Genomic DNA, 19,194 nt, shown 5'->3' on the forward strand with positions numbered 1-19,194 from the left:
AAGATAAATTTCCATAGCTGTACAACTAACAAACTAGATATTAATAGGTTCCTTTATAAAAAAAATTTGAAGTAGATTTTTTAAGCTTGTTATTTATTAATCATTTGAAAGTTTCAATAAGTAATTCTCCAACAATTTGTGATAAATCATTTAAACTTTATACACGATTTGCGTTAAGACCTATAGTTCCTTATCCGTTCATCTACATATCTGTGTTGACGAAACTTATTTAAACTCTAAAATGATAAGTTTTTTTAAAGCATATTAAGTCACAGAGTTTAAAAATTTTATGTTAAACTTTGCGCCTTAATATGAGAATCAGTAGCCGAGTCAAGCGCTAAAGTGCTTAATCCAACTGTAACAAAATGAAAACTGCTGTTGATATATACTGAAGTAGAGATTTGAAAACATATATATTTACCTTCTTAAAGCCAATATCGCTGGCATATTCCCGGAAACATTGCCGACAAATATTTAAACCATATTTACGAATTAAACCGTGACGATTAGAGCAGGCACGACTGTAAGAACATTAGTGAAAGAAAATACAACTTGAATGAGTTCACAAAAAAATTTATGAGTCTATATGCGTATTGTGCGTGTGCACGTATGTAAATGTTTCTTAATAAATTGCAAAAAAACAAAACTATCGATAATACTTGATTTGTTTTTCATATCAAAGCAAAAATAAGATCTTTTTTCTTTCGCCTCCCTGAATTAAGGAACTTGCAATTTTGCATAATTTCGGCAAGTTCCGTACTCAACTGGGGGCTTCTTTTTTATGCATACAAAATGTATACACTTGAGAATTCCAATGCAATGTTAACATAACCTCACTTTCATCAAGTTTTACTTTTAACAAATCTTTGAACTAATTTTTTATGTAATTCAGGACTTTTGTTCATCCCAAATATTGTGTAGATATTTTATTTACCAGCATCTGGAGCCTTGACCATATTTACGAGGATGAGAATACCACAAATTAGCAAAGCCCATGTTGGCTATTACACTTCGTAAACGCAAAAGGAAAAAAACATGGACGGCAAATAATCTCAAAGTTGTATATGACACAGTGTTGCATTTTCTAGCACTGGAATTTTCACATATGATTAGATGAATCGATTAATAAAGGGGATTTCGTAGTCAAATAAAACGGGAAAATTTTAAAAAAGAATAATAAAAAACCTTTCAGTGATTTTTTCAATGCTTTTCTTCTGTTCTTCTTTCATCAATTGTCTTTTATGCTAATAAATTTTATATGAGTCTTGTATATTTGATTTTTTTTGCTTTCGGCACATGTAAAACAGATCTGTAAGCAAAGTTTAATTGATTAAATAAAGTATTCCTTGTCTACAACGGCTAGCAGCGGCGTTTTTTCGTTTAATCTCATGTATTCCCAAAAAATGTTCCATATTAAATTAATAAATTATTATATAGGGTTACTATACTGAAAATTAACAAAAATTTCAATACAAGGCAATATTATTCTTTTCATACGAAAAATATTCAGAAGTTAGAAAAGAGCCTACCTTGGCGCTTACATTATTTTTAATTTCAATTTCTGGCATACGTTCAAATTTCTCGTTTTCTTAAATCAACTCCGGGAAAAAAATGGAAAAAATTTATGAAGACTTAAGCTCAATTGAAGCCAAAATTAATAAATTGAATGACTTTATTTCATTAAGTTTGAAAAGAGACAAAATTTCCAATGAACTAAAAAGGCTCTTGCAACAAGCTAATAAGGTGAGTAGTCTCATGAGCCATGGACACAAAGTAATGCAAAAGGAGTTGAATGACGTACAAGCGGATTGTGATGATGCCATGAAGCGAATGAGGGATCATCAAACTGAAATGATGGATTTTATTATAGAAGAAAAGAAGCGTCAGCTGCAAAAAGATCCCGTTACAGATATTCGAAAACTGAAATCTCATCGACTGAATGTTAGGAAAGGAAAACCTCTTCGGGATAGCGATGTAGATGGAGCCACAAACTCTGACATAAAATTGTTGGGTTCGAGTTTATTACGATTACAATTGAATCAAGGAACTCCTAAGATAAGAATCAGTGATTATAAGGAATCGCCGTTAATAAAACGAAGACTTAATAATGCGGCGATCAAATTTTCAGATTTTGATGTCAACATTACAAAACAACAATTTCAATCTATACCAAAGTATGACAAATCAATAAAAAAAAAAAAAAACAAAAGTATAATTTCAGATAATTAATTTTTTTTTTCACCATTTAGATACATGCTTGGACGAGAAACTTTCACAGATATTAACAATTTCTTGGAGGATGTCATTATAAAATGTTTCAATGAAAAGTATGAACTTTTGCCAAGACCGCGTAATGTGGTCCTCCGTAACATAAATGATTTAGAATTATGGAAAACATACAATGATCAGGAAACTTTAGTATCAGGAGGTAAGCAAAGCATGCAGTCAAAATGTTCCTATTTAAATTCCTAACAAATTTTTTCTTTAAAGGTTACAAATTCATAACGTCCGTTGATATTGCTCGTAAGCTAGAGAAAAGTATTCTCGATCGAAAAACTCTAAATCGTATCACCATTCTACGTCATGTTGGAATTTTGCAAGAGTATAGAGTTAAGCAATTAATTTGTTATATATGGGTTGCACATTCTCGATTTAATACTGACGTTTAATATCTGCACAAAATTACACCTATCCCTTCTTCTTAAATATAAATTAGTGTCATCCAAATGAAAGTCGTGGAATTACTTGTAAATTTTGAAGGATTTTAGGAATTTCTCTATGATTTACCTGAACGTGAGTTATAAAATTCAAGCTTGCACTATAATTGCTCTCAGGGAGGATAATCATAGAAAAATTCTCATAATTCTCTTTTTGTGAGTAAATATTTTTTAATGCGCAGAAAAAAAAAAAAAAGAAAGAAAACATTTGATTACACAATTATTTAAATAAAACAAAATGAGAAACGAAATTTCACTGAAACAATAATTACTGCATTTGATGCATAGCTTTAATAGCTAATTCTTCATCGATGTCGGGCATTATTGGTTCAAACATGCTTTTAGGGAAAGCGACATTTCCCACCATAACTACATCTTTGCGATCACTTGCCATTGTTGGATCGTATAAAATTGGGAGACTTGGGAGAGTATTCTCATTATTATTAATGGGCAATGAATTCCACGACGCCAATGCGTTTGGTGTTTCTTGCTTTTGCTGAGCTTGAACTTGAGCTGCTGCAACGGCGGCCGCTGCCTCCAATTGCAATTTCTGCATCTGCATCATTAGACGGGCATTGGCGTCCAAATGAGAATGACGTGCTCTTATGTGCTTGTCTCGATCTCCTCTTTGTCTGAAATTCTTTGTGCAAAATAAACAACCAAAGGGCTTTTCTCCAGTGTGAATACGTTGATGATTTTTTAAGGCATCGGCCCGATAAAAACGTTTGCCACATTCTTCGCATTCGTAGCGGCGTTCACCGCGATGTATAAGCCGGTGTTGATAGAACACAGAACCGGTCAGAAAGCGTTTACCACACACTAAACAATGATATGGTCGTTCGCCGGTATGACATTTGCGTATGTGATCGTTTAAATCGGGTCGTATAGTAAACTTTCGACAACAGCCGGGCTCTTTGCAAGCAAATGGCTTAACACCTTAAAAAACAATGACACGTAAGAAAGAGCAATATCCGTGCTCAAGCGAAACTTGGATACCCACCACCTTTACATTTTAATAACTGTGGGCATATCAATGAACGAATGGGAAACTTTCGCACGGCCAAAGTTCAGATTGATATTTATTTATTACTTATGTTTGCGAGTGAGTTATGCTCATTTTCAAATCTCATTTCATTTTAATTTCATAACTGGCCAGAGGCTAAGTAGTCTTAAAACTTTTAGATTGATTAAGAGAAGAGGTATATGGGTACAAAATATATCTCCTGCGACTATTTGGACATTGCGAACGGAATGACAACCTTAATTCGCCGATTTCAACATGGTCCAGAAAGATAAATTCAATTTTCTTCTTACACGATTACATTAAGCTTAGCATGGATGAAAAGGTACATGAATTTAAATTTAAAGGACAATGATTTTTCGTTTATATTATAGACACACATATATATATATATGTATTTAGGGTAGCATTATGCAATGCTCTTATCAAAAAGTTTTTGAGCGCATATATACAAAGTTTACCTTTAGCGCCTTGCGCAATTATGGCTTCAGCACGGTTTTGCTAGAGTTTATCATAATTGGTTTCAAAGTCTCCAATATGTTGCAAGCGAAATGATCAGGTTTGTACATCCCCATTCTTTGGTAGTGGGCATAAAAGTCTACACTGCTAAACTGAATATTTCTCACCTTGATGAAAACGCAAATGCTGCCACAAATGGCTAGATTGCGTATATGATTTACCACAAATGTCACATAGATATTGTCGAGTCTTGCTAACATTACCAGTACCATCTTTTTCTCGCTTATATTTCTTATAATGTTTCGCCTCATAATGATTCACGCACTCTTGGGCATTTTGGAAAAACGTGTCGCAGCATTCGCAAGGTAATTGCAAAACGCCCAAACGCTTATTAAGGCGAGGAAAAAAATGATGCGAAGTATAGCTGAAATAAGAATAGATTTTTTTTTTTTTACACTAAACCTAAAATTTTGAATTTCACGAAATAATATCATACCGATGCCCATGCAATTGATCTAATGATTGAAACTTATTCTCACAAACGTTGCAAGCAAAGTAGCGTTGAGTTGTGGCGTGATAGATTTTAACACTTTCACGCATGAACACACACTCAGCCTGCCAATGGGTACATATTTCCTTTGAAGTTCTTGCATGTATATCACAAGCAAAGCATTCGAAAGGCCTTTCGGGTAGATGACAAGCCGAATGAAAAAATAAAAACGATACTTCCGAAAATAATAAATCGCAAAACTCGCACTGAAGAACACAACTTAAAATTGTCATTTTTAAATAGACAACCATTTTTTCGTGTTGATAGGTTTTCATGGACGGAGAAGGCCGTTTGGTCTGGCAAAGGTATAGACAATATTTCTTTAGCGAAAATGTTTTAACCACATTAACATTTTAAGCCACATACCTCCATCTTTAGATATTTCGAAGCGTCGTCTACATAAGTTTCATAGGGAATGTCAGCAATGTTATCAGGTTCTTTTTTGTCTGAAAGTGGAAAGTGACTGCAAAGGTGTTTAAACGCCGCATTCGGTTCGAAAAATATACGACCGCACAATGTACATTTAATAACCAGACGCAAGCCATTGACACTTCGTAATGAATTGCCTTGCGCGACCGGAGTTTTGCCACTACTGTTGCCATTCAATACTGTTGTCGGTATTAAATCCAGAGCATGTTTTTCCATATGCCGCAACAAACCGGATGCATGTACAAATTTTCTTTCGCATAATGTGCAATCGTGAGGACCATCTTGTTTTTTATTCGTTGAACCGTTACTGGATAGTGAAGAATCTGTTGGTGTGTTAAGACCACTAGAACTGGAGCTAGTGTTGACAATTAAATGAAGACTGCTAACCGTACTACTGTTTCCAGTAGCGTTGACGTCATATTTGAGTTCATCTTTCAGAAAGCGTCGTATACGTATCTGATTTTCTTTTAACAAGCGTACGCATGCAGGCTCCGCCGGTAGTAGAAATTGATATCTAACTGGCTTGTCAAAGTTGCTAGACGCCGCTATCGATGGTACTACTAAGTTGTGCTGTTCATCATAATCGCAAACGTGCGATTGAAAAGATATTATATCAAACAAACATTCACAATTTGCACATTTCACTATACGATATGCAGTGGATGGTAATTCCGATTGCATAAACATTTTCGGATCTAAATTTAAACGGATATCCCTCAATTCTATTTGTTTAAGTTTCCTGTGTGTAGAAATCCACTTACCCAAAAAAGTGTTTTTTGGTTGTGTTTCGAGAAATTTTAATAATTTCAATTCTTCTTCAGTTGGATCGAAAGTAGGTGAAATATTTTGCTTCGCTGCCTCACTGACCACTGCAGCAGCTTCTGCAACAACTGGCGCGGATACTAGAGGCATGGTGGTGGTAAATTCGACCATAGGAGGAGAAACGTGACCTACCACTGGCATTCTGCTACCTGTAGTACTTAAGTCCAACACTTCGAAATTCAAGTCGTACGTTTCGTTCAGACTACATTTATTCTTTTTAAAAATCATATCAAGCGACTCTAGGCTTTTCTTGCTTGGTTCTGTGCCGTCCTCTTTTAATGGTATCCCGTTAGCATTTTGCGCATCATGAGGATAATTTTGAAAAGAATCATTTATCATCGGAGTTGATGCATTGTTTCTATCTTTAAAATCCGTATTGAAATCTTTCAACCGTGCAAACAATTGCTCCGAAAGCCACGCATCTGAATTTGCGAAGTCTTCCTCATTTATATTCATTGCGAATATCAATAAAACCCAATATGAAATGACTTATGACATCCCATATTTGGTCTTAACGGACCGTTGACAATAAAATCAATGCATACTTTTTCAAAAATGCTGCCGTAGCCGTTAAACAGAATTGCAGTTAAGTGGAGTGCCCTATACACATTTGCTATTTCGTTCAGATTCCATTACAGACCAGCATACGAACGTAGCGTAGTGAATGAATTTTTTTGAAAGTAATTTAATAAAGTCGGAATTAAAGCATAAGATTATATTAATAATTGAAATAAAGGAAGTAATTTAATTTATACATTCCTTTATTTAACGAAAAAAAGGAATGGAATAGGAAAAGGAATTGATAACATTCAATCCTATTCGCACTGAAATTAACTTTTAAACGTAAACTTTCTAAGTGATTACGTGATTTCGATATGTAACATAAAAAAAGGGGAACAATAAAAATGAAATTTCATAACATTTTAAATTTCAATTCGGTAATTGTTTAGTTTAGTTTACTTTAGTTTATTACAAGTCTGTTACGGCGCAGTTGTTTAATGTTCATATAATATTAAATTTTTCTGTTCGGGGTTATATTATTCTACTTTAGTTCCTTATCAGATTTAACGGTGATTGGTGATGATACTCCCGTACATGACTTAAACATAGGAGAATTTCTGCGTTTTATTAAAATTTTTACCAATAAGAGAGAAATCAAAGATCCAACAGCCTCTATTAGTCCTGACCACACCTTTCGCTTCGCTATGTGTACATTCAAATCGTATTACAGCGGAGTCGTTCAATATAACTATGATGAGGTTTATATGACATTTTCAAACATGTCACAATATTCTAAATAATTGTAATTTGCAAACCAGCCCTGGTTTAGATAAAGAGAAAAGTATGATTTTTAGATTTTTGTTCTCTGAGTAAACAATTGGTTTTGTAGGCCAAAATATAATAGTCTTTATATTTTGCAAAATAAAAAAGTTATTAATACTTGACGTAGTAATTATTAAAGAAAGTAATTTTGTGAATTAATATGCTTTTGTAATTAACGCACAAGTCAACGAAAGCACATATATATAACTTCGTATACACGCCTGTATACACATGTATACATATATATAGATTACAATAAATCCAGCAATAATTATTATTATTTGTTTGCTTAGCAAATAGTTCGCACTTTACTGCGAATTTTATCAGTAGGTAACTTTGATCTGCTTAAATTGTTCTAATAAAAGAACTAATAATTTTAACCGACGATCAAGTAACATTTATACATTATGCAACGTATTGCTATAATTGGTGGAACCGGAATGACCGGCGTATGCGTCGTGGATTATGCTTTACAAAAAGGTATACAATGGAATCAAGATTTAAAAAGGAAAATTTATTTACTCTACATTATAAATGGGTGGATATATTTGCAGGTCTTCAAGTACGTTTACTGTATCGCTCTGAGGCCACCGTACCCGAACGTTTTAAAGGCAAAGTTGAACTTTGTCAGGGCAATGTTGTAAACTACGATGATTGTAAACGTGTTATTGAAGGAGTTGACGGAGTTTGTGTTATATTAGGTACGCGTAATAAACTTGAAGCCACCACTGAACTTTCAAGAGGCACAGCAAATTTGATACAAGCTATGAATGCTGAAAATATCAAACGATTTTCGATCGTTATGTCTTCATTTCTATTCCGTCCCGATTCCGAAGTGCCTGCAATGTTTCATCGCTTAAATGATGAACATCGACGCATGTTGGAGTTGACAAAGGCATCTAATTTGGAATTTATAGCCATTTTACCGCCACATATTGCCGATGAACCATCAACAGCATATACCGTTTTGCATGACGAAGCGCCAGGCCGTTCTATCTCCAAATATGATTTGGCCAAATTTATTGTGGACTCTTTGGATCAACCTGAGCATTTGGGTCAAGTTTGCGGCATTGCCAAGAAAAATGACTAACGCAATGAAATCCATTTATAGTGCCTTTAATTGAAAAGAATTTTAACGACATTATACAAATATGTGCATGATATGCATGACGCGTATTTCATTTATTTGTACAAGTTTTTTTTGTTTTTTTTTTGTAAACTTAAGCATTTACAGTACTATAATATGAACGAACAGTTTAATGTATGTATATTTTTATATATATTTATACTTTGGTTCCTTCAATTAACAATTTAAATTATGAAATCTAAATGGGTGCTTAAGCAAAAAAGAAAATCGTATTATTTTTGTATTATATTGGATTTGTCTAAAGTTTCTAATGTCTAGACGTATTGAAATGAACAAAATTTGATTTTTTTTCATCACAATTCGATCAGTCTATGGACAGTGTTTCCTTTTTTTACAATTTATGCAATCTATCCGCCAACCTATTGGACTTATGGCAGTAAGTAAGCGTAAAAAGTTTCAATCTGAAACTTTCCGCCTTATTGTTAATGTCCCATGGTTCGTTAGCAACAAACTATTTATGATGACCTGGATTTTCCATTTCATTAGAAATCTAATACAATGCATTTCCTCAAAATATTTCGTCAGACTGCGTAATCACGTAAATACCTTTGCGGTAGCTCTTCTAAAGTGTTTTAATGCATAAAATGTATGTTATGTATGTTATATTTCCAACATATCCTTGAATTTTTGCAAACATCAAGACAACAAAGGCACCAACGATCGAATCGTTATGAAACTCATTAACAATTGCAAGATCTTTAAGCACTATTCTCATTTCTTCGGTTTGAAGCGATCATTTGTAGACTACTGCCAAGTTGTGAGATTTGAAATTACACCTTAAAGCAATCTGCTCAAGAGTCAAGAAAGTGCAAGCGATGGAAACTGTTGATTGTCATCTTGCCTAGATCGATACAAGCGGCAAAATCATCCAGTTATCATTTGCTTTGGTATTTGTGTAAATAGGCTCAAAATCCTAAATTGTAAATTGTCCTCAAATTTGGCTGATTTGCGTTTTAAGCTTAATCTGACGACGCTCAATCGATAGAAGTCGAGAGCAAGTTTCCTTTTCTTGAAAAGGTGTTTTGATTGATATTGTTCTTTCTAAGAGCTATGAATCCATTATATCATAAACAAAACTTTATCTCCAAAAATTCGTTTCCTGGCTTGAAAATCAGTTAAAAAAGTCTCGTCGGACAATTTGTACATATATGTATATCTAAAGTGTTTATAACGATTTCAAAGTTCGTCTCATACACGTAGGACAGATGCAAAATTGATAATTAAATGAAAAAGTGATAAATAGCTGCATATCTATGCGCAGCAGACATATTTTAACGTAGGTTGACACGTTCCTTAATATGGTAAACGTCGCAAATGGACTGAGAAAATTAACACATCTTTGTTCGCTATGTTCCTATTGCCTTGTTGATTGGCATAAAAATAAATGTAAGCATTAAATTTGTGCGGAAATGTTTACGATAATTATTTAAGCAATTAATATAAATTCTTTTTTAAAATAATGTCAAGCTTGTAAATTTTCTACAAACAACAATTAAAAGTTATTTCTATATTTCTTTATATTTTAAAAACTATTTTTCAACATATGTTTAACATAAATGCATCCTTCTATGTATATATGTACATATATGTAAGTATTTGAATCTAAATATCTCGCGACAAAGAGATATAAAACACTGTGTGTTTGCACTATTCCAATTTAAAGTATCTTCATTCACAAGAGCGATGTGCTTACACGCGAGAATATCATCTTGAACTTGAACTAGCAGAGCAAATTGCATCGCCCGTCATCTTACGCTTGTTTTGTTGTATTTCTCGTTTCATGTCGTTGCTGTTGGTTTTTTTTTGTTTTTTTTGTTTTTTTTTTTTGGCAAAGCAATTAAAACTTTTATGCAGAATTTTATTACATATGCATGTAAAAGCATAGTTTCTTGTTATTGTTATTTTTTCTCTTTTTATTTTCATTTTCTTACTTGTTCTCGTTTGATTAATGTGGAAAGTCTAGACTAACATATAGCAATGTATGTATGTACGTATATAAAATATATTCTATAATTATTAACAACCTTTCTAATGAAATTCTTTAAAAATTTTTAAAACATTCGTGAGATATAATTTCATATGTATTTGGTTTCGCGTTTAATTGTCTACTTGGTTATCCGATATTCGATTGATTACGTATAGCTACAACCCTAGCTTATTAATTTTAATATAAATATTATTTAATATTTTTTCGATAGTTAAGGCATTTGATTAGATACTCCTTGTATTAATTTTTTGTTCTTGCGCTTGTGTTGAGTCTATAACATTAATTAAAGAAGCCGAACATCCTTAAATGATTTGCTAAAACTACGTTAACTTGTTAAACAAGCAGTGAGCAATTATGGCGTTGATATATCGTTTGTTTCTCTTCTTCCATTTCCTTGAAGCCAAGAAGAATCTTACAAATTCTTCTAGTGTTTCTTTGAAATATAAAGAAAAAGTTCCCAACAACTATCCAAGCAGTGTTTCTTTTCTTTTTTTTTATCACTAACATTTCATGGAAATGTTTTATAATTCCTTCTTCATGTATTTCTTAGTTGCAGTCTTCAAACTTGGTAATTCGCAATGCCTAGGTCCGTACATTGATATAGGTGGGCAATGCGTATAGCCTATACGTTCATAGAAACCGTCCTGATCGATAGTCGACAAATAAATTACTTTTAAATCTAAAACGACGCGGCAATAATCTTCGGCAAATTTCATAATTAGTTTTCCAAAGCCTTGCCCACGAAAACTCTTATCCACCACCACAGATTCAATAAAGCACGCCTTCTTTTTTGCTTGTATTGGGCTAAGTTTGCAATGCGCTATAACACGATTAAAACCTTCTGTTGTTAAAACTAAACTGCATGGTAATGTGTCGCACGACGCCTCCAATGAACGCATTCGAGCCGTTTCGCTGCGTGGCCATTCGGCATTAATAAGCGCACACGTTGCCTTCATTAGCTCGGGATAATGATGTATTGGCACCACATTAAAAGGACTTCCAGACACATTAAACGGTGGAAGACCCTAAAAAATTTACATTAAGAATATTATCTTTCACCCTTACTTCGTATCCAACTATGCATAATAGAATTAGAAAATTATTTCGCATAATTTTTACTTAAAACTTATTTTATACCTCAAAGTATAGATCCGTTTCTAAATAGCGCATAATATATAAAGCAAATATAAATACTGAAGGTGTATATTAAAGCGGTGCTTGACAAAAAATTTTAAAAAAATCTAGAAAAAGCAAATATGAAAATTTTTAAATTAATAAACGAAATCTTTTGAAGTTTTTGAATAATTAATAAAAATGAACACATTGACAAATATAAACATAGAGACTAAAAAATATTTAACGCAGATTTGTGGATATTTTATTTGGAGAAAAAACAAACCTAGAATACTATTTATTTGGACGTACTTATACTTCAATTAAGCCTAGAGAGTCATTTATTTATGCTGACGGTAACATTATACTTTATGGAGGGGTCTCTAAAGCTTCCTTCTGCAAACGTTTTGAAAAGAAGAACATTCCCTATATTTTCGATGGAATTAAAACCGTTCAGCTTCTTTACACTCACACAACCATGAGAAATGATTATATATTTATATGTGCGTTTGCTGACAATGAAATTCCAAAATGATAAATACAATTCAACTATTTGTTTGCCAAAAAAATTAAATTTGTTCTCTCACCCACATTCGTGTATACAAGTCATATATGTAAGTCAGCTCATGTCAAAATCGAGGCTATTTTGTGAATTGTGTCTAATTGGCTAAATGTTTGCAAAAAGGAAATCAAGGCTTAGCAGTTTGTTGTTTTTATATCTACGTCTTGTTAATCGAACTAGAAAAATGGAAAACTGGTATTCCATGCAAGTGTATATGTCAATTCAATATGAAAATGAAATGAGTGTACGAGAGTCAACAAACATATCGTTGCATAATAGCAATAATTGACTGAACATCGCTGGATTAAAAAAAAAAATTACGTAAAATTACTAGTAACACAAATTATGGTCATTATGCGTTATTTTCAACGTAGCAACACTTCACGTCAAAAAAGAAAAGTGAATCACACACTTTTACGCACACAAAACGAGTTTATTAATATTTAATAAATAGCATTATTAATATGGATTTTCTCTATGTTGTTTTACCATAATGATATCTCGATTATTTCTTTCTTCCTGAGTAATGCCGCTGCCGCCACGATGCAAAGCACAGCACGGACTGAGAAAAGCACCAATGGTATGGACTTTTTCGAAGTATTTTATGGCGACGCTTCTTTAATATTCTCTCAATTTTAATTTACAAAAAACAAATTTACACCAACACATCAAGAAATTATTTATAAATAAATTGAATTTTTTTCCTTCCGCTCCCTTTATTGTTATATGTTTTACTTTTTTGTTTATATCTATTCTTTCCAAAGATATATAAACATTTTCATATAATTTCTTATAATTTATATTTAGCTTCGACGTAGATAAGATACACAGCCATCGAAACACTGAATACAAATGTAAGAAATAAATAAACAAGGGAAACAACAAAATTTGAAAATGTTTATTTTTTGTTTGTTTTGTTTTAAAAATTCATTATACGGAAGCAGTGTTGCTACACATAAGAAACTTTGAAAAAAGTTTTTTTTAATAACAAAAGCGTTATATTTTTGGCGTATATGCATATACGCGAATACATACAAAAAAACTATGCTTATTTTCCATTGAAATTTTCTAACACAATTTTGAAAATAGATGGGATCGCCGCTCATTTATTTTTTTGGGAAAACCAAAGTAAGAAGCGAAACATTTTTAAAGTATTTTCATAAACAAACTTTGAATTCACAACAGCAAGTATTTGCGACAAAAATGGCTTTGTTACTTGTTTTTAATCATCTCGATTATTATTCGACATTAATAAAGTGCCAAAATTTAGATAAAATACATATGTAAGAATCTTAAAGAATGACTGATAGTCGCGGCACACTTTTCAACGGCCGCCTAACGAGGTAACTTAATATATCCAAACGAGCAAATTAATTAACTAGTAATGCAAAAATTCCGTGAAACGTCAGCATAAATTGCCGGTGCAATACAAATAGGAAAAATTTTTATAATTTTTTTTCGTTGTTATCTGTAAATCGAATGTTTTTCTACGTTTTCAAGGGATAGCTTTAATTGTGTTTCAAGTAGTGGCGTTGCCGACAAAAGAATGAAAAGCTGATGTACGACTAATAAAATTTGCATGAAAAACATAGTTAATCATATGAAAAATTATTATTTTGAAAAAAAAAATAGAGAAAAATATTTTGCAAATTTCTTTTTCTATATTTTAAAGCAAGTCTGCATACAATCCAATAGTATTGACAGCACTTGAGCTTTGCTCAACAGCTGATTTAGTGAACTACACCTTCAGGCAAATCAGGTTAATTGGAAATTTTTCCACTTTATATAAAAAAAAAATAAAAAAAACTTATCCAATATTAAAATTGAAGGATGGCCTTGGTGTGGCATTGCTGGACGACGCATCGCTATGTTCCTTATTAAGGAAAACGTTTGGCAATTGTCCCTTTTCAACGTGATCCATTTCGGTTAATTGCAATTTACGCTTGCCAACTGGAGGAATCGTTAGCCAATTTTGCAACAGATGTATATTCAGGGTTCGTAATAGAGCGAATTTCTTGTCGCACTATTTACATATATTTTCGGAACCAAAAATTGACCCACCAGTTTTCATTGGTACCATAGAGGGACGCTTAAGGCATTTAGATGGATTAATGTCGAGTTCATGTGAATGTTTATGTGCATCCAGAAAAGATTTTATAAGAAATTTGTCTTTACATACTTCACACAAAAATATTGCTTCAGGTTTCGTATTTGCTGGTTTTAGAATCACTCATGACTCCAACCTTGGAATGCTTTAAGGATACCAACTTATTAAATTTATCTTTTTTAGGCGGAAATATTTGAGCAACCGTTGCTGCAAAACATTGTTAACAATCATATGAAAGTTTATCATTTTGAAATAAAATAAAGAAAAATATTTTGCAAATCTCTTTTTCTATTTTTTAGATCAAGTCTGCACAGAATCCAATAGTATTGACAGCACTTGAATTTTGCTCAACAGCTGATTTAGTAAACTACACCTTCACGCAAATCAGGTTAATTGCAAATTTTTCCACTTTATATAAAAAAAAAATAAAAAAAATTTAAGAAAACAAACTGCAAACTATAAACAACAAAAAAGTGCAAGTGAAATAGAACGTGACTTCCACAAATGTGAGACTTACTTGCAATTGCAAATTTCCGCCTGCACTTTAACTGTTTTAACAGCAACTTCAGAGTCAAAAGACGGCATTTATTTTTAAATCAATTTTAAAACTAAATAATGCATTGCACAACGAAATTATTGAATAATGTAAAAACACCATAAAAACGAAATAAATCAAAATAGGAAACTAAAACTGTATACGTGAGTACGTGTATGCAGAATTTCATACACTAAAATTTCAACATATCAACAACATTGACCTCTAATTTATAGCAATTGTTGGCTCGGAAAATAGGAGAAGGAAAGAAGAGTAAAGTGTTTTAAAAATAGTGTGGTGTGGTAGACATAGAGGTTTTATTTAGCTGAGTAAATGCACTTGTTGATCTTTCATTGTTGAATTTCAGATATTTTTAAAACACAAAACGTCACAATAATAAGATCAACAAACATTTTGCCTAACCGGCGAATACGTCAACCTGCATAAAAAAAAAAGTGCCGATTTTAGTTACCGCTCCAGTGCTCGCGTCAACTAATTTTATTCTGATGTCAATTCTTACTAATATTCACACAAACACACTTACTCTTCTAATACATTAGGAAAAAACAATATTGAAAGTAATTTACTAGCTTATAAAGTTCGTGATTGCGGTACGGATTTCACTGTTGTAATGAGTAACCTTATGGTGAAAACTATATCCCAGGAAAATCCCTTATGGGTATCTTGGCATGACACTCAAATGATGGCTTCTTTAAGTCCACAAAATGTTATGGATTATTTTTGTCGCAAATCGAATCCATTTTACGATCGTATGTGTAATAATGAAAATATACGCATGCAACGTTTGGGATTGGAAAATTTAAAGTAAGATTTGTCAATATTTTTTTACCTTTTTCAATAAGTGCTATAGTTTGCATTTTGCAGTAATATGGTGGGCCTGGAATATATTTTACTGCATGTCCATGAACCGATTTTGTATGTTATTCGTAAGCAACATCGTCACAGCCCAACCGACGCTCTGCCTATAGCAGATTATTATATTATCGGTGGTATGGTGTATAAAGCTCCAGATTTGGCTAACGTTATAAATTCCAGAATTGTAAGCGTTAATTTGTCCAGTAGAAACTTACTTTTTATAATCTTTTTTTCGTTTGATCGTCATAGTTGTCGACAGTCACAAATTTACAACTTGCCTTTGAGGAAGCTAGTAGCTATTCCAGATACCATCCTAACAAAGGTTACACTTGGGATTTTACATCAAACAAAGCTCGTAAGTAACTTTGAAATTCTTTTAAACATTCCGAGAAAAGAGCTTTGCCCTAGTGGTAGACAATATATTGCTAAACAAACTTCTTATTCCTAAAAATTACGCACGTTTCGTAGGATCGCTTAGCAAGTTCAGAAAGTAGTTAAAAATAAGAAAAACAAAAAGACTTCTTCAGATGGTAAAATAAATATAAATTTCTTGCTTCTTCTCATTAGTATCTGATAAATCTAAAGCTGCCGCAAAAAAAGATGCAACGTCTAATAAAGAAGAGAGTGGCACCGTTTTTCAAATGCAACGTGTTGACATGCTGCTGGCTGAATTATTGCGGAAATTCCCGCCACCAGTACCGCCAAATCTACATCAGCAACAATTGCAACAGACGGGACCACAATCCAACGCTAATGTCCAAGAACATAATGCCGCAGCATCCGATTCGAATGCGAACACTATTAGTTCTAGTAATGGCACTACTTCCGAGGCAAGTCCGGTAACAGCACTGGGTGTTGAAATTAAGCAGGAAATGATTGACATGAAACCCCCACCCGAGAAGAGAGCCAAACAGAATTAAAAATTTCAATTCATTTTATTCATTTTGAATATTGAAAGGAGGAAAACAATAAATAATTTTTTCCCAAGTTTTTTGGTTAACCAGCAATGATTCGTTGTCTCTTCCTCTGAATCAATGTAAAGTATGGTTTAAAAAAAAATTAAAAATGATCAATAAAAAAAATCTTATCAAGATTCGCGATGCTTTCGGTTCTATTTCAATCTTCTTTGAATAAGGCATCACCTTTCAGGTCAAGTAATTTTCTCGCAGAGCCGTTGCCGTGTGCTGAGAGATTATGGTTTGTATAGTCAAGAATATTTTTAAATACCTCGTTGCACGAACGACATGGTATCAACTTTTTGGGCGTGCAATAAACACCTGAATGCGGTATTTTTTGTTTGATTTGCGGCAAATTTGAATTACACGGTGGCGCCATCATTTCTTGTCCCAGAATACTCGATTTTTTATTTACATCTGCAAAGGGATAAACGTTTAAAGTTTACAATTAATATATCCTTCTAGTATCCCTTGATTTCTTACTTTTTATATCTGGGGTGGGCCGTATAGGGCTTCTAAAAGTTCGACGTCCAATATTGAAATTGCAGGATACCCTTGGTGTGGCACTGCTGGACGACGCATCGCTATGTTGCTTATTAAGGAAAACGTTTGGCAATTGTGCCTTTTCGACGTGATCCATCTCAGTTAATTGCAACTTACGCTTGTCAGCTGGAGGAATCTTTGGGCAATTTTGCAAGAGATGTATATGTAAGGCTCGTAATAGAGCGAATTTCTTGTCGCAATATTTACATTTATTTTCGGAACCAAAAATTGACCCATCAGTTTTTATTGGTACCATAGAGGGACGCTTAAGGCATTTAGATGGATTAATGTCGAGTTCATGTGAACGTTTATGTGCGTCCAGAAGAGATTTTATAAGAAATTTCTCCTTACAAATTTTACAAGCAAATATTGCTTCAGGTTTCGCATTTGCTGGTGCCGGTAATGCCTTACTTTTAGAATCACTCATGACTCCAACCTTGGAATGCTTTAACGATTCCAATTTATTCAATTTGTCTTTTTTAGGGGGAACTATTTGAGCAGCCGTTACTTTGTCAATTGCGTTCGCAGCCCTTGGTAACATACTTTTGCGAGTTGTGCCTACGCTTTTTACAAACTGGTTGATTTCACCGCTTTTTATGGGCATAACACTGCGTCGCGGTTGTTGTGTTGCTGCACCCACAATGCTTTTGCGAGCTAATTTTCTTGCGGGACTGTTTAATGTCGTTTTCACCACTATCGACATATGCTGAGAAAAACTGACGCGTCTCTTCTCCCCTGCTATCGATGGCATCGGTGATTTTTCATTTATTTTCTTAAATGCTCCAGTTGCAGCAGTCTTTTTCTGCTGTCTGTCAGACAATCGTAACATTTTGTTAATCAGATGACAGACGTCGACTTCCGGATCTAAGGTTACATCTTTCTTATCAGGAATTTTCAATTTGTTTTGATATATTTGCCCAGGAGGCAATATCTTAGAAGCTTTCTTTGATGGCAAATTTGTATTATGCATGGCTACGGTTGGTTTCATTTTGTCAGACTCACTCACTTTTGTGTCAACGTTTTTAACTAAAATTTTTCAAATTTGGATCAGATAAAAAAAAAATTGCTATATCATTTTTGTGTTTACCTAATGAAGCACCGTCCGTTGCATTTATTGCATCCAGTGGAGATGCATTGACTTCAAGCCTTTTCCCTTCATCGTTCATACCTCCCAAGCTTTCATATCCTCCTGCATCTGTATCTTTGGCGACTTGTATTTCTTCTTTATTATCCGGCATAGACTTTACTTCAGCCGCTGAAATTTGAAGAGGGTCTTGTTCTAGGATTGTGGTAGCTGCTGAGGATGATGCCGACGAGCCATCGCCTATCTCAGGAAAAACATTTTCTTTGTCCTCCGTGTTAAGTGAGCTCAGTGCCCGATTAGAAAAATTTTCTTTGTCTATTTCTTGAAAAGCAAAACCCAAATCCATACATCGATTAGCATCCGAGCCACGCGTCACGTCAACTGTTTTCAACAATTGCTCTTTGGATGGTGTAGAAGATAATGCGAGCCAAGAATTTTTCGATCGTAAATTTTCCATTAACGGTCTTAAAGGCGTTATTGGCGCAATGTTGACATCCTTGACAGTTTTTAATGGGAAGAATGGAGGCTGATTCACAGGTTCTAACGTTTTATTTAAGTCAGATCCCATCGATTCGTCCTCTAGCGTTGCTTCTAACGTTTGGAAAGCGACCGACGACATGGTGCTTTCTTCATTGCAAGATAAATACATTGAAGTACTTGTACAGTCCTCGGCGTCCTCACTTTTCATTTGTGGCGAAGAATCCATTTCTCTTTTGTTAAGTTTAATTAAATTTTCTACAGAAAATTATGAATATTTGACAAAAATTCTACGATACTTTGATCAAATTTTTTCCTTTATGAACACAAGTGCTTAATAGCTTTAAAAAATGCAAGTATTTTTTTTGACACAATTCACTAGGTATTCAGTTTTTTTCGCCACCAAGCTAATTTTTTAAATTTCTTCCAAACGCTTCTCCAGTATTGCCAAATTTTCGAAACAGTTTCGCTAAAGTGGTTTTTGGA

The 19,194-nt window shown here is 33.5% G+C and overlaps 6 protein-coding genes across 7 annotated transcripts; 3 read left to right on the top strand and 3 right to left on the bottom strand.

Moving 5' to 3' along the window:
- Window positions 1–72: 72 nt before the first annotated feature.
- On the bottom strand, window positions 73–1,056 carry LOC119634818 (40S ribosomal protein S29). The gene is made up of 3 exons (XM_038029215.1): window positions 935–1,056; window positions 422–521; window positions 73–355 (listed from the first exon to the last, which is right to left on the bottom strand). The coding sequence occupies exons 1-3, from the start codon at window positions 994–996 to the stop codon at window positions 347–349; spliced, it is 171 nt and encodes a 56-aa protein (XP_037885143.1). The 5' UTR covers window positions 997–1,056; the 3' UTR covers window positions 73–346.
- A 144-nt stretch (window positions 1,057–1,200) lies between these two features.
- Window positions 1,201–2,879, top strand: LOC119634813. Its single transcript, XM_038029209.1, has 3 exons — window positions 1,201–2,174; window positions 2,250–2,428; window positions 2,491–2,879. The coding sequence occupies exons 1-3, from the start codon at window positions 1,612–1,614 to the stop codon at window positions 2,667–2,669; spliced, it is 921 nt and encodes a 306-aa protein (XP_037885137.1). The 5' UTR covers window positions 1,201–1,611; the 3' UTR covers window positions 2,670–2,879.
- A 26-nt stretch (window positions 2,880–2,905) lies between these two features.
- On the bottom strand, window positions 2,906–19,124 carry LOC119634520. Its single transcript, XM_038028742.1, has 10 exons — window positions 18,235–19,124; window positions 17,088–18,173; window positions 16,791–17,021; window positions 14,374–14,444; window positions 11,021–11,480; window positions 5,938–6,486; window positions 5,114–5,871; window positions 4,694–5,043; window positions 4,365–4,621; window positions 2,906–3,653 (listed from the first exon to the last, which is right to left on the bottom strand). The coding sequence occupies exons 1-10, from the start codon at window positions 18,935–18,937 to the stop codon at window positions 2,986–2,988; spliced, it is 5,133 nt and encodes a 1,710-aa protein (XP_037884670.1). The 5' UTR covers window positions 18,938–19,124; the 3' UTR covers window positions 2,906–2,985.
- Window positions 7,178–8,772, top strand: LOC119634816 (flavin reductase (NADPH)). The gene is made up of 3 exons (XM_038029211.1): window positions 7,178–7,651; window positions 7,714–7,801; window positions 7,876–8,772. The coding sequence occupies exons 2-3, from the start codon at window positions 7,729–7,731 to the stop codon at window positions 8,409–8,411; spliced, it is 609 nt and encodes a 202-aa protein (XP_037885139.1). The 5' UTR covers window positions 7,178–7,651; window positions 7,714–7,728; the 3' UTR covers window positions 8,412–8,772.
- LOC119634817 (N-alpha-acetyltransferase 80) lies at window positions 10,934–12,833 on the bottom strand. Of its 2 annotated transcripts, XM_038029212.1 has the most exons (3): window positions 12,620–12,833; window positions 11,593–11,696; window positions 10,934–11,480 (listed from the first exon to the last, which is right to left on the bottom strand). In XM_038029212.1, exons 2-3 carry the CDS (start codon window positions 11,623–11,625, stop codon window positions 10,977–10,979), a joined length of 537 nt encoding a protein of 178 aa, XP_037885140.1. In that variant the 5' UTR covers window positions 11,626–11,696; window positions 12,620–12,833; the 3' UTR covers window positions 10,934–10,976. The 2 variants fall into 2 exon arrangements, with proteins under 2 accessions (XP_037885140.1, XP_037885141.1); XM_038029213.1 differs by lacking the exon at window positions 11,593–11,696.
- Window positions 15,382–16,746, top strand: LOC119634814 (mediator of RNA polymerase II transcription subunit 6). The gene is made up of 4 exons (XM_038029210.1): window positions 15,382–15,597; window positions 15,658–15,832; window positions 15,898–16,003; window positions 16,216–16,746. Exons 1-4 carry the CDS (start codon window positions 15,404–15,406, stop codon window positions 16,566–16,568), a joined length of 828 nt encoding a protein of 275 aa, XP_037885138.1. The 5' UTR covers window positions 15,382–15,403; the 3' UTR covers window positions 16,569–16,746.
- Window positions 19,125–19,194: the final 70 nt, after the last annotated feature.

This window comes from Glossina fuscipes, unplaced genomic scaffold (assembly GCF_014805625.2).
Source record: "Glossina fuscipes isolate IAEA_lab_2018 unplaced genomic scaffold, Yale_Gfus_2 3, whole genome shotgun sequence".
Taxonomy (NCBI): Eukaryota; Metazoa; Arthropoda; class Insecta; order Diptera; family Glossinidae; genus Glossina; species Glossina fuscipes.